The 14,055-nt window shown below is 43.3% G+C and overlaps 1 protein-coding gene across 4 annotated transcripts in view; it reads left to right on the top strand.

Moving 5' to 3' along the window:
• slc6a15 (solute carrier family 6 member 15) overlaps positions 1–14,055 on the top strand; it is a 41,630-nt gene that overhangs the window by 20,936 nt on the left and 6,639 nt on the right. For all 4 annotated transcript variants that reach the window (XM_078417362.1, XM_078417363.1, XM_078417365.1 and 1 more), the window contains exons 6-10: positions 8,078–8,188; positions 10,340–10,581; positions 10,679–10,871; positions 11,560–11,752; positions 13,169–13,328. In XM_078417362.1, coding sequence (XP_078273488.1) covers positions 8,078–8,188; positions 10,340–10,581; positions 10,679–10,871; positions 11,560–11,752; positions 13,169–13,328 — 899 coding nt within the window. The remainder of the gene's footprint in view (positions 1–8,077; positions 8,189–10,339; positions 10,582–10,678; positions 10,872–11,559; positions 11,753–13,168; positions 13,329–14,055) is intronic.

Genomic DNA, 14,055 nt, shown 5'->3' on the forward strand with positions numbered 1-14,055 from the left:
TACTATAGAGATAGTAAAATGTTGAGGAATGGATTGTAATTGAAGGTTTGGACTTCATGAAGAGAGACAGTGGGAATTTTTGTTTTCTTTTCAGTTTGTATATTGAACAAGGATTGCATCCTCGAGAGCAACAAACTGCCGCACACAATGTCTCAGATACGTTTTTTCTCAAGTGTGGTTGGCGTAGAAAATGTTGTTCAGAAGGGCAGCTTTGTGCAACTTGATGGATGACTACCAAAAGAAATGAACAATTAGCCAAAAGGAAGAGGCAACTTGGCTGAGAGACATAAAAGTCATGACAAAGGAGACAGCCTGAACACAGATATATAACCTATGTAAAAATATGAGAGGCAAAGATAGGGGAGCAGTCAGAATCTTGTTCCCAAGCTTGAAATACTAGAGGGAAAATCAGAAAGGGTAAGTTTAATGGAGATGTGAGGGGCAAGTCTTTTTTATACAGAGAGTAGTGGGGGTCAGGAATGCATTGCAAGGGGTAGTGTTGGAGGCAGCTATGATAGTGGTGTTTAACAGGCTTTTAGATAGACACACGGAAGTGCAGAGAATAGAGGGATATGGATCATGTACAGGCAGATGTAATCAGTTTAACTTGACATTATATTTGGCACAAATATTGTGGGCCTATGTTCTATGTTCCAGATAACGCAGAAGGCATATGGTCTGTGCAGAAATTATCAGGAATAATTCCCAAATACTGTATGTATCACCAGCAATAATAACAAACACATTGAGAGCTTACTTAGTAGATGTTTCTAAGATTGGGAATTATAGATTTAGCAGAAATGTACATCATCACAATTCAGATCGTTAGTATTGTCATTGACAGACTATTTGCTATCTTAAGAATGCTGCATTTTGGGGGAAAAAACCCTGAGATTGTTTATACCATAAATGTTTGAAATCTATAGTATCAAATAATATTTCTCAATATCAATATCGAACACATGTTTGCGCGGAGGTCATTTTAAAGGGGATACAATCATTGCACTGCTAAATTAAGACAGCTTAAAATATAGTTTAAATGAGGAATTTTGTGAGAAAAAAAATTAACACCTTTTATATCCCATAAACTAATTTAAGTTATAACGGAATCTTTAGGTGAAGGCAAAATATTTATTCACGTAGCAGTTCCCAGTCTTTTGTTCTCAGGAGTTAGGTCAGCTTTTTGCCCCTTGAAAGCACAAGTCCTGATTGTAGCCATTAGTTGCCATTAGTAGCAAAGAAGTCCCTCAGCCATCCGTCTGTAAAAGCACCCACAGTGAAGCTGGCCGGATGCAAATGAGGTTGGCTCAGAAGCATCTGTACAGAACACAGAATTTTAATAATGTGCCATCTGGCCAATATACATGATCCACACCAGTCATGCTCATTATAATCCTGCAACTTGAGTTCATCTACACAGAAGAATGTTTGATTTGGATAATTAAATGAAAGCTTCTTAATTGATCATTTCAAAAGAAAATAATTTTGTTTCATGATATTTTTCATGATATTTTTCAATCTGCCGCCTTGCCACCACCTCCACACCAAATTTTGCACAACAGTTGGCCAATTTCATTCAATTTCCTTACATTTTTACAGTGGCAAAGAGAACCCAAGACCTGGGTTTGATATTGACTACAGGTGCTGCCTGTGTGTAAGTTTGTACGTTCTCCCCGTGACCGGGTTTTGGCCGGGTGCTCTGCTTTCTCCCACATTCCAAAGATGCACAGGTTTGTAGGTTAATTGGCTCCTGTAAATATCCTCCAGGTGTGTAGGATGAGAAAGTGGGATAAGGTAGAACTATTGTATAGGTGATCGATTTCAGCATTCACTCAGTGGGCCAAAGGTCCTCTTTCCTAGCCATGTGCGGCACGGTGGCGCAGCGGTAGAGTTGCTGCCTTATAGCGAATGCAGCGCCGGAGACTCAGGTTCGATCCTGACTACGGGCGCCGTCTGTACGGAGTTTGTACGTTCTCCCCGTGACCTGCGAGGGTTTTCTCCGAGATCTTTGGTTTCCTCCCACACTCACAAGACGTGCAGGTATGTAGGTTAATTGACTGGGTAATATGTAAAAATTGTCCCTAGTGTGTGTACGATGGTGTTAATGTGCAGGGATCGCTGGGCGGCGCGGACTCGGTGGGCCGAAGGGCCTGTTTCCGCGCTGTATCTCTAAATCTAAATCTTTGAACTAAAAAGGCTGTGTCTCTAAACTAAACTTAAAACATACAATTCATGGTGGAATTTTAATTAAAATCTACAGCTTTGTGCGTCTTCATGTTTTTGTGCACAGCTTTTATAATTCCTGGCTGCACGTGTGCTTTGGTTAATGATTTCATTAACGTCTGGATGAAGGTTTATTTGAATGCACAGTAGAAATCCGTGACTGGTAGGTGGCACAGCAATCATTGCAGTTAACCATCTGACTGAGCACGCCACCCTTACTCCTAATGCCAACAGAATGCGCAGGTGTGCTTCCTTAGCGTCTATGTTTGTTATGGGTCAGTGGCTTTAAAATCCTGCTGCATATCACCTGTTGTTTGGCCGCTTCTGTTTGCCATATGTTGCACTTGTGCACTTAAAAAAAAAATGCAAATCATACCATTTGCCATTTTAGGAACAGGGCCAACATGTGTGACACTGTTGCAAACCGGATGCGTGTAGATTAGGCAGATCATGATGTCAAGCAGAGTGCAATGCTAATTTAATGCCAATGCTGTCAAATAAGGCTTCAATTTTGCAGTTAACGCCATGTGTACTGAGGATCAGAGTATTGGAACAGAAAGAACCCTCCCCTATTTAAAGGGATCATCAATCAGTTGTAGGTTAGTCGCACATTTTTAATGCACTTGCTATTGTTTTGTGTGTACATATATATCTCGCCAGAGTTTGTATCATCCATAAGGAGTCATGTGGGAGGAATATGTGTTCTCACCTCAGATAGTGATACAGCGTGGAAACAGGCCCTTTAGCCAAACTTGCCCACACCGACCAACATGTCCCATCGACACTAGTTCCAGCTGCTTACGTTTGGCCCATATTCCTCTAAATCTGCCCTATCCATGTACCCGTCTAAATGTTTCTTAAACATTGCGATAGTAACTGCCTCAACTACCTCATCCAACAGCTCATACCACTCACCCACCACCCTTTGTGTGAAAAGGTGAAAGATCTTCAGAAAAGCCTTCATGATTTAAGACATCAGTGTTTCGGTTACCACTCTCTTAACTCCCTTAAGGTAGCTGAGGAGGTTATAAGGATGTGCAGGGCAAAGCTGGAGGACAGGAGGGGGGAAGAAGGCCTTCAGCAAGAAGATACTGTCCATCCGGGATGATTAGGGGACTGTGTCTCAATGTGCACGTCAATGGCTCAGCTTCAGTGAGGAAGTCTGAACAGCCAACTGCAGCTAAAGTCACTGCTGGTGATGAGGCTTAGAGCCAAGATGCCCATCATTCTGAAGCCCCTGGTAGCTTTGCGCTTTCTGGAGCAAGGAATATCTGTAATATCTCACCGTGCCAGCACTATTACTGGAAAAGAGAAGTTGTAAGCAGTCCCTGCTATGGGAGAGCATAGCTGCCCTCAGTCTCCCACTGCAACTGCAGTTTATCTAAAGGGACAGGGTGTCATTATTAGCACCCATTTAAAGTTGAGGGTGTAGACATGAGCCGAGCGGTGTATTGTAGTGGCAAGACCTTAAGTTTAGGAATGTCCAGCTTGGGTGCAACCATTCCCAGGAGCTCACTGTGGCCTCTCATGATGTGCTTATTCTGCACCGCTTTAAGGTTCATTTCTTAACTGAGCCACTGGGTCAAGTCAGCAGGTAACTTGGGCTTTCTTCTTGCCACCGAGCTCATGACTGTAAGCCCAACCCTCACACGGAATGGTACAGCATGTGTACAAAAAGGTCAAACTGCCATCTGCAGCCTGATGAACCGGGCCATCCAGACACCGTCAGGGGAGCCTTAAAGTTTTAAGCACCTTGGGTGCAAAGATTTACCTGTGATTCACCATGTTCTACACAACATCATAATGATATGGGCTCAGGCCCGATCAACAGTTATGGAACAGGAGGAGAAGGGGGGTGGGGGGGGGGATGGGTGAGTTGTGAATGAAGGGAGAAGGACACATGGTGATGGACAGTGGGACAAGACTTGTGCCGTCTATGCTGCCCTGTAAACACGGCCTTGGTCCACTGCCGTCACACTCTTTGGCAGAATGTGCCATCTCAAACAAAATAAGTTTACACGCAAGCTGATACAGCCAAGTGCTATTGAACCATTGAACCAATATTTGATGTTGGCACTTTAAATTTGTAAGTGATAGGTCCGAATGAAATTAAGATAACAATAAGAATTCCATCCCTAAAATTATGAGACATGTATTCTCAGTTATGGTCCATTTTCTGATAAAACCTTTGCAGGACAAGATAACGGGTCACTAACACAAATCACTCATTTGGTATATATCAACATGACAGCTGAAGAAAGATTAAGTTCATTTTGTGGTATTTATGCTTATTCTCATTAGCAGTACAAAGTATTTATTAAATTTGGGGAAATGTACTCACTTGGGTCCATTTTTCTTTATCATTGCTGATATCAATGGTCTCACGATACATTTTTCTGAGCATAACTCCACCTGCAGAAGCTATTGTAGAAACAGTAGTAAATGATTGTATTGTGTGCGAGTTCAGAAGGCATATTTTCATTTAAGTAAAGCTAAAAAGAACATCTCTGTTCATTGTGCCGATCTTGGAATATAATAATTTTATGCACTCCCAGCTTAAATTTGGTTACAGTGATAAAAAATTGAATCAAATTGCAGAAGAAGAGTAGTTTAGTTTAGTTTAGAGATATAGCACAGAAACAGACCCTTCGGCCCACCGAGTCCGCACCGACCAGCGATCCCTGCACATTCATACTATCCTACACACACTAGGGACAATGTACACTTATACCAAGCCAATTTACCTACAAACCTGTGCGTCTTTGGAGTGTGGGAGGAAACCAAAGATCTTGGAGAAAGCCCTATGCGGTCACGGGGAGAACGTACAAACTCCGTACAGACAGCACCTGCAGTCGGGATTGAACCTGGGTCTCTGGCGTTTCAAGCACTGTAAGTCAGCAACTCTACCGCTGCGCCACCGTGCTGTATTCAGAAGGCAGCTATGATATCGCATCTCTAACGCAGAAGTGACATTTCTGGCTGAACACATCTCGTCGATGCCAATGAATCAGTGCATGGGTCTTGCAAAACCAACAATATTTCCCAGTGCTCTGATGCCTTCAAGCTTCTTTGATGGCATCAGAACATAGGCACATTTTGTTTTGCGTGAGCCATGCAGTGGTTTATTAGAGGTCACAATGTGCTGGAGTAACTCAGCGGGTCAGGCAGTATCTCAGGGACACTTCTTCAGGCTCACATCATTGGCATCAACGAGCTACATGAGCACTATATTTACTTTTGATGATATTGATAGACTTGCATTTGAATTCAGACTTGCATTTGAGGAGGGCCATTTATGGAAAGTGATGTGATCGCTCCTGTTACTGTGCAAAAGTGAATCCTACTTCTGTTTGGGACTGAAAATTACAATGTAACATCCAAATTATTAGTCTTGCACTGTTGAATTTGTTAAAATATCAATATACCTTGGTGAAAGGACATAGCTCATTTTTAGTGTAGGAGTGAACTGTAGGTGCTGGTTTACACCAAAGATCGGCACAAAACGTTGGAGTAATTCGGCGGGACAGGCAGCATCTCTGGAGAGAAGGAATGGGTGAAGTTTCAGGTCCAAACCATTCTTCAGAACCCTTATTCTTATGAATGGTCTTGACCCCGAAATGTCACTCATTCCTTCTCCACAGATGCTGCCTGTCCCGCTGAGTTACTCCAGCATTTTGTGTCTACGAGCTCTTTTTTTAGTATATTTTATAACCAGCCCATCTTGTGAGCTGGAGCTATACTAATGACTCAATTTTTTACATTTAATAAGGCTATGAAAATAGGTTGATTTAATACGCATTGAATTGGCTCCAGTGCTCTGTGGCTAAGAAGATTATTTTGGTTATTTGCCTTCTCTTCTAAAAGGGTCAGAGTAATATTTGGTCTTGAATTAACAGAACAAGGAATTGTATGATCTGTTCCAATCTTTTTATCTTCTATTTATAGTCAAGACATGTCTCCCCTAACTCTTCTGATGAAGAATCATTGACGTGAAACATTAACAATGTCGCGACAGATGCTGCCTGACCGGCTGAATTCTCTCTGCATTTTCTGTTATGATTTCAGATTTCCAGCATTTGTGGGTTTTTGCTTTAAAATGTCTCCCTAACATTAACTCTTCCCTTGGAGTCCGAATTACTCCTGCATCCATTCATGGGTACCTGTTCTCTGTTGCACCAGATCGGACCCCATCACTTCCATTTGCTTGTGCCAAACTACCATTTAACACTGTGTGTAGGAAAGAACTACAGATGCTGGTTTATATCGAAGATAGACTCAAAATGCTGGAGTAATTCAGCGAGTCAGGCAGCATCTCTGGAGAAAAGGAATGGGTGATGTTTCGGGTCGGGACCCCTCTTCAGACTGGAGAGTCAGGGGAAAGGGAAACAAGTGGCTGAGGTTGTGGGGCATGAGGCTGAACATAGTGGCTGATAGCCACTATGACGGTGATGTAGAGAGATATTGAACAAATGAATGAAAGATATGCAAAGAAGTAAAATAGTTACTCCAGCTTTTTGTGCCAATCATTTAACACTGTTACTCTGCTGGACAACCTCAGCCACTATGTTCAGCCTCATGCCTCACAACCTCAGCCTCGTGATATGTTCATCCAAAACTGCCCGGTAGTCCAGATCAATTCCTGAATGCAATGACATTGCCCTTCTCTCCATGTCCATTAACTGCATCCACTTCCCCTCCACCCGCACTATCAGCGAATGCGAGGATTCCCTTCTCTTTTTTGCTCGTAGTATTGAGTTGATTGCTACTGTCATTATGCGCTGTCTTCCTCTTTCCCCCTAAGTCGCTAAATGACCAAGGTCTCTCCGGAACCAGCTGATAAAATCATATTCTCTCCTACCACTAGTCCTAAGGAAGTCTTCATTATTTAAATGCAGCAGACCATCTCTCTCATCAAACCCCAAACCATTAACAAGAGCATTTAAAGGAATGATCTTTAGACTGTTACTCTTTAGCTATTTCTGAGTTGTGGTTATAGCATCCTGAGGCTTGTTGTGATGTTCCTTGTGTCTGCCACTTACACCCAAGCTGCTGTTCACCACCACTCTGCAATGTCAATTGCTTCAGAGTGCTAGTCCTTCATCTACACCCAATGCCAGTTGCCTCCATTACTGCCTCAGCCAGTCTACAGACAAAATCTTTATCCATCCCTTTGTCATCCACAAAGATCTCCTGGTCAGTCTCCTATTCTCTCCTCAACCTAATACTCTTATCAAAATGCTGCTGTTGCTCGGCTGTAACCCACACCCACTCACCATTGTTCTCATGCTCATTGATCACTGTGGCTCCTGTTCTCCTACTGTCTCAAATGTTAAAAAGTCATTGACCTAATAATCCGTTATTCTCATTTCCTTTCATCTTCCTTGCTTCTCTAACTCTAGCCTCTGATGGAGCTTTGCTTCATCATTACCAGCTGTGCTCTCACCGATCTAGGTGCTAATTGTGAAATATCCTTCACACTTTCTTAGGATGGAAGAAAGATTATCTGCAACATTGTTCCCTGGTTATCTTTCTACAGTTCAGCTGTAAAAAAACTCTGTTCCCACTACGCAGAATACCAATAGCATTGGTCCTCTGTGCGGGTCATGTCATAAGTGATCAGAGCAGAATTAGGCCATTCGACCCATCAAGTCTACTCCGCCACTCAATCATCTCTCCCTCCTAACCCCATTCTCCTGCCTTCTCCCCATAACCCCTGACACCCATACTAATCAAGCAACTGTGTATTTCTGTGTGTGTTCAAAGTCAGACAGACTTTATTCAACAATCAATCCATGGGTCTCTGTATATCTTTATGCTTTGCTGTAATAACATCTTTGCACACATTTTCTTCCAGGTGATGTATTTTAGCTCTCTATTTCCGTACGTTGTGCTTATCTGCTTTCTGGTTCGAGGGCTTCTTCTGAAAGGTTCTTGGGATGGCATCCGTTACATGTTTACCCCTAAGGTATGTTCTGATGCATCTTATCGTTAACATGCAGCTTGCATGGGGGGGGGGGGTCACAGCTTGTAAATGCCGAGTTAAGTAGAATGTAAATAATCATACAGGCACTGCCTAGTTTTTAGACCATTCTCTATTATTTCTGATGTGTTCCAACAGTCTGCATTACAGCTGTTGGTACCACCTAGTGGCGAACTTATAGTTAAACACTTTTGATTGTTCGTGTAGGAAGGAACTGCAGATGTTGGTTTAAACCGAAGATAGACACAAAATGCTGGAGTGACTCAACAGGACAGGCAGCATCTCTGGAGAGAAGGAATGGGTGACGTTTCGGATCGAGAAGTCTGAAGAAGGGTCTCAACCCGTGACTTCACCCATTCCTTCTCTCTGGAGATGCTGCCGGCCCTGCTGAGTTACTCCAGCATTTTGTGCCTACTTTTGAATGATCTATTGCCAACCACCTAGTGGTTTGGGTACAATTGCCAGTGACAAGGTAATCGTGTTACTTTGTAAATCTGGGAAGATCTCCATATACAGTCAATCTTAGATATAAGCTTATTTTTTTGGGTGGGGGGTTTCTTCAAACTAAATGTAATAATAAATATAAATAATAAATGTAAGCAGAAAATTGCAAGCATGCTTCATATTCCTTGGAAAAGTATTTGCTCTGTTTTATGCATCAATCAATGTAAATATGACATGCAGAAATGTATAAATACATGCAGGTATAACATGATAGATGCTAGTTTGTATTCTGAGGAAGCATAAAAAAACATAGATCAGTGGAAAAAGCAATATTACACAGGTTACACAGGTCATGGTAATGTGATAGAGAGCATGAATGGTTTCACAATTAAAAGAGATATAAAATTATTAGCTATTAATAAGAGGTATAATATAATTAACTCCTATTAAGAGGTACACAATTATTAGCTACCAAGACGAGGTCTAGCATAATTAGCTACTAATGCAAGTTATAGAATTATTAGCTCCGAATAAGAGTTACAATATGATTAGCTACTAATTAGAGGTTTAGAATTTAGCTGCCGTTAAGTTCAGGGCGGAATTTAAGAGAAACTTCTGCTCAGGAAACCATCCTGCTGGATCTGTTAAGTCCCATTGCCGCTGGGCTTGCCGGCGTGCTGTCCACTGTCCAAACGACTGGCGATCAGATGTGTTCACCTGCAGTGACTTTTTTAATGAATGACAAGCGTTTTGGCAGTGTTGAACAGAACATTGCGCAGCACCAAAGCCAGGGCCATCCTTCACAACACCAAAGACAGGTGGAAGCCTGGCACCTAGTGGCACTTGGTTTCAGAATACTGCAGCTCTATGTGCAGCTGGACGTAGCCACACAAAGATGGCCGTCAGGATGAGAGCTATGCTGGGCACATTTCCCTCCCACCCTGACTGAATGCGGAACCATCATCACTTTATCTGCAATATCAGTCCTGGAGAAGCCGCACAGATGGTAAATGTGGCTTCTGCAGCATGCACAAGTAAACTGCAAGGAACCCACAGGGATCACTTTCATTATTCCTTGTGTGGGAAGCTGCTAAGTTCAGTCAGTGGATAGAAATATTGAGCGGCAGCACAGTGGTGCAGCTGGTAGAGCCGCTGCATCACAGCGCCAGAGACCAGACCTGACCTTGGGTGCGGTCTGTGCGGAGTTTGCATGTTCTCCCAGTGGCTTCTCTCTGTGGCCTTCCTCCATGTGCTCCGGTTTCCAATCGCAACCCAAACACATGTGGGTTTGCAGGTTAATTGGCTTCAGTAAAATTGTCCCGAGCAGTGGATGCAAGTGTCATGTAACGTAGAATGATAGTCGGTGTGGACTCGATGGGCTGAAGGGCCTGTTTCCATGCTGTACATTTCAATCAATCATGTATCTAGAGTGTGCAGTGGCAATAATCATTTCCAAAGCTGACAGGGGAAGAAGCTCCATTCAACACATACTGAAGCAGCAAATATCTGGAGAGATCTACTTCTTTTATTAAAAATATTTCCACAGTGCAGAGTGATGCTTGCTTTCATTTAATGCGTGCTTTTCATCGTCAGGTTAATTACTTTAGATTCAGGCCGTTTTGTTGAGTTGCTTTGCAGCGATGACTGAACAGAGCCCATCAACTACTCACACACTCTTCTCAAACTTCGCAGCTGGAGATCATGTTGGACCCTCAGGTCTGGAGAGGAGCAGCAACTCAAGTGTTCTTTGCTCTCGGCTTGGGATTCGGTGGCGTGATTGCTTTCTCCAGCTACAACAAACGGAACAACAACTGCCATTTCGATGCAGTCCTGGTGTCCTTAATCAATTTCTTCACATCTATCTTAGCGACGCTGGTTGTATTTGCCGTCTTGGGCTTCAAAGCAAATATAATAAATGAAAAATGCATTGTTAGGTAGGTGCTGACTCTCTGCTGTATATCCTTGACCCTCTTTTGGCCAGGTTTGAGTGTTCTTACACATGCTGATTCGGCACTGTTGGTTACATCCTAGGAATGCAGACAAGATCCTGGATATGCTAAAGACAGGAGTAATCAGTCACGATCTCATTCCTCACCATGTTAATCTGTCAGATGTTTCAGCGACCGACTACCATCATATGTACAACATTATAATGGAAGTGAAAGAAGAGGATTTTCTGAAGTTAGGCTTGGATTCATGTCAACTGGAGGATGAACTTAACCAGGTCAGTTCCCAATAAAATGGAATAAAACAGAGTAAGGATAGAGTGCTGGTATTGGTCTGGCTTTGTGGGATTGGGGGGATGGAGGGAAGATCACATTATCTGGGCAGAGAAAGGAATTTGAGATAAAGCCTTGGTCCACTCAATTTGATATCAGTGAAAACTTAAACTAGATCTGGCCATGGACGGATAAAGTGAAATGGTAGCATAATGATGGGATTTTAAATGGGAATATTATCATCGTCCAGAATCGCATTCAATCAATGTTACATTCACTTAAATGCACCACAGGTGCTCCTCAACTTACGATGGGGTTACATTCCGAGAATCCCATCATAAACAAAAAATATCGTAAGTCGAAATGCATTTAGTACACCTGATCACGTGGCCGGACGCGGACTGCAGCTCGCTACATACCGGCCGCTGGCGTTTATGCCATCGCAAAGTCGAAATATCGCACGTTGAAGCATCGTAAGTCGGGGAGCATCTGAATATCATGGTTTAGTTCAGCCAATAAACATGGAAATCGCAGAAATGCTTTGCACCTGGTCAACCTTTTATAATTTAGATGTCTGAGCAGCAATCTGTGTGTCTTGAAGGAACATTCAAAGTGTAGGATTTTGTCACCACCAACCACTTGACCGTACTGTCTCCTTCTTAACATTTGTGTTTTTTAACCTGTGTTTTGCAGGCCGCTCAAGGAACTGGCCTCGCCTTTATTGCCTTCACGGAGGCCATGACTCATTTCCCCGCGTCTCCTTTTTGGTCAGTGATGTTCTTCCTTATGTTGGTGAATCTAGGCTTGGGCAGCATGTTTGGCACCATTGAAGGCATTCTCACACCACTCGTGGACACATTCAAAGTGCGCAAAGAAATTCTGACCAGTAAGTAGCATGGTCACCAGGCAATGCTTCCAGTTTTGTTCCAAAATTATAATCTTGGATGAATATCGCAGGCATATTGAAAATTCAGCTCAGATAAAATTGAATGTAAATGAATAAGAATAGGACTTAACTAGCTAAGGTAGGCTTTCTTATTGGATGTTTGGATTTGTAATGTGACTGTGTATAATCAATCGGAGGTACTGCTCCACCACTGGCTTTCTGGCACCCTTTGTTTACGAGCCTTGCAAACCAACAGAGGTCACGGCCTCCAAGAGAAGTCTAACAGCACTAGATTGTTCCGCCTAGGCCGCTGAGGAGCCAAGATACCGGCCCACAAAGCTGGCCTCGGAAGTTGGCTATGGGGACGGATCTGCCGGCTCTGGCCAGACTGGAGTTCCAGAGACCCGGACACGGGGGGGGGGGGGGGCAAATTTGACCCACTGATCGGCCGTGGAAATCCTGCTGAGGTCAAGATGGGCCACCTCACCCGCACAGGCACAGTGAGAGGTGGGGGGGGGGGGGGGGGGGGGGGGAGGGGATTTCAAGTGGACCTGTACAACATTGTCATGTACTGTCACATCTATGTGGAGAATTTTGATATTGGCCCATTGCTCCTTTGATTAGAAAGATGGGAGTACATGGGATTATCTGATGAAAACATGTTGTGAATGGATCGTGCCAGTACCTCCCATCTGACTCTAGACTGCACCTAAAGCAGACTCCAGTCTCCAGCTTGCACAATGCACTTGGTTCAGCTCCTTATGTTTTATTCATGGCCCACGGTACACAGTCTGGGGCTGAGCGCCACAAGACTGATCAGTGCCCTGATGGAACCTCACAAGTACCATTGTCTCACTCAGCTAAACGTGCTGTCTATTGACGGCTAACCACAACATCAAAAAATGATTGAAAACCCAGCAGAATCTTTCCCTCCTTGTGTTCTAAGAAGTCTTATTGTTTGCAAAGAATCACAGCTGAGTTAGCTGAAAGTTCGCTTACGCAGTATACCTTTGTCGATCCTGTGGTACTAGCTTCCATGGGAATTACATTAAAGCTCGGGCATTCAATTGTTTAGCTTTGACTTGAGGAGCAGTTCTTCAAGTTCAAAATCGGCCAACAAATGTGCTCTCTGTCCCCATCCCCGTACGTGAATGAAATAAGTATCGAAACTCTCACAGTGGACAATGTATAAATTTTATTTTCAATGTAGGGCCATGAAAGGTTTTGGACAAGAAACACTGGTGCCTTTATTCTGCAAACACTGTGCGGAAAAGGCGTACGATTTTTAAAATTCTGCCTCCTTTTCATGCTTACTCTGCTAGCAATTACAGGATTACAGTCAGCCTATTTGTAGCTGATTTGCAATGTACTTTGGCCATCTGTCAGGTCCATAATATATATTTTTCTTTGCTTTAGTTGGCTGCTGTCTCCTGGCTTTCAGTATTGGCCTCCTCTTTGTACAACGCTCTGGAAACTACTTTGTGACAATGTTTGATGATTACTCTGCTACCTTGCCGCTGCTGATTGTGGTTATCCTGGAGAATATTGCGGTCGCTTGGGTTTATGGCACAGATAAGTGCGTATCCACAAACTTATGATCCGTCAAATTTACTTCATGTAGCAAAATGTGTAACTGGGGAAACAAAAATGATTGAAAATATATTAGTTTGTCAGATTTTGCCGCCTTCTTAATTTACATTCTACCCTCATTACACAACCCCTTTTCAGCAGCACAGGTCCTTTGCAGCCACAGTAGGTCTCCATTGTAACTTCATATTGCCTTGTCGAGTGATCTCATTGCGAATCGGAACAGTTACTCTCAGTAGATGGGCCAGAACTTGTTGGGAAGCGCAGACAGTTTCGCACTGAACTGCTGGCAATTCTCCCAGTATGCATCAGGAGGCTTATGACACCATCACAAATGTGGAAGTCCCACACGTACTGGACACGAGAGCTTTACCGACTCCTCTCCGAGTTTGGACTTGACTCCACACGGAGATCAGAGGTGCAATTCAATTTCCCTGCAGTAACACTGGGAGCTAGACACAAAATGCTGAAGTAACTCAGCGGGACAGGCAGCATCTCTGGAGAGAAGGAATAGGTGACGTTTCGGGTCGAGACCCTTCTTCAGACTTTTGTGTCTATCTTCGGTTTAAACCAAGCAGCTACAGTTCCTTCATACACTGTTACATTGGGAGATCTGTGCATTGAATCTTTGTCAGATTAGCTGGCACAAGACCCGGAAGGTCATCCATTTCACTGAAGGGCAATGACTTAGGCAAACTTTGTTAGGTACCTGATCA

The sequence above is a fragment of the Rhinoraja longicauda genome, chromosome 20 (assembly GCF_053455715.1).
Source record: "Rhinoraja longicauda isolate Sanriku21f chromosome 20, sRhiLon1.1, whole genome shotgun sequence".
Taxonomy (NCBI): Eukaryota; Metazoa; Chordata; class Chondrichthyes; order Rajiformes; family Arhynchobatidae; genus Rhinoraja; species Rhinoraja longicauda.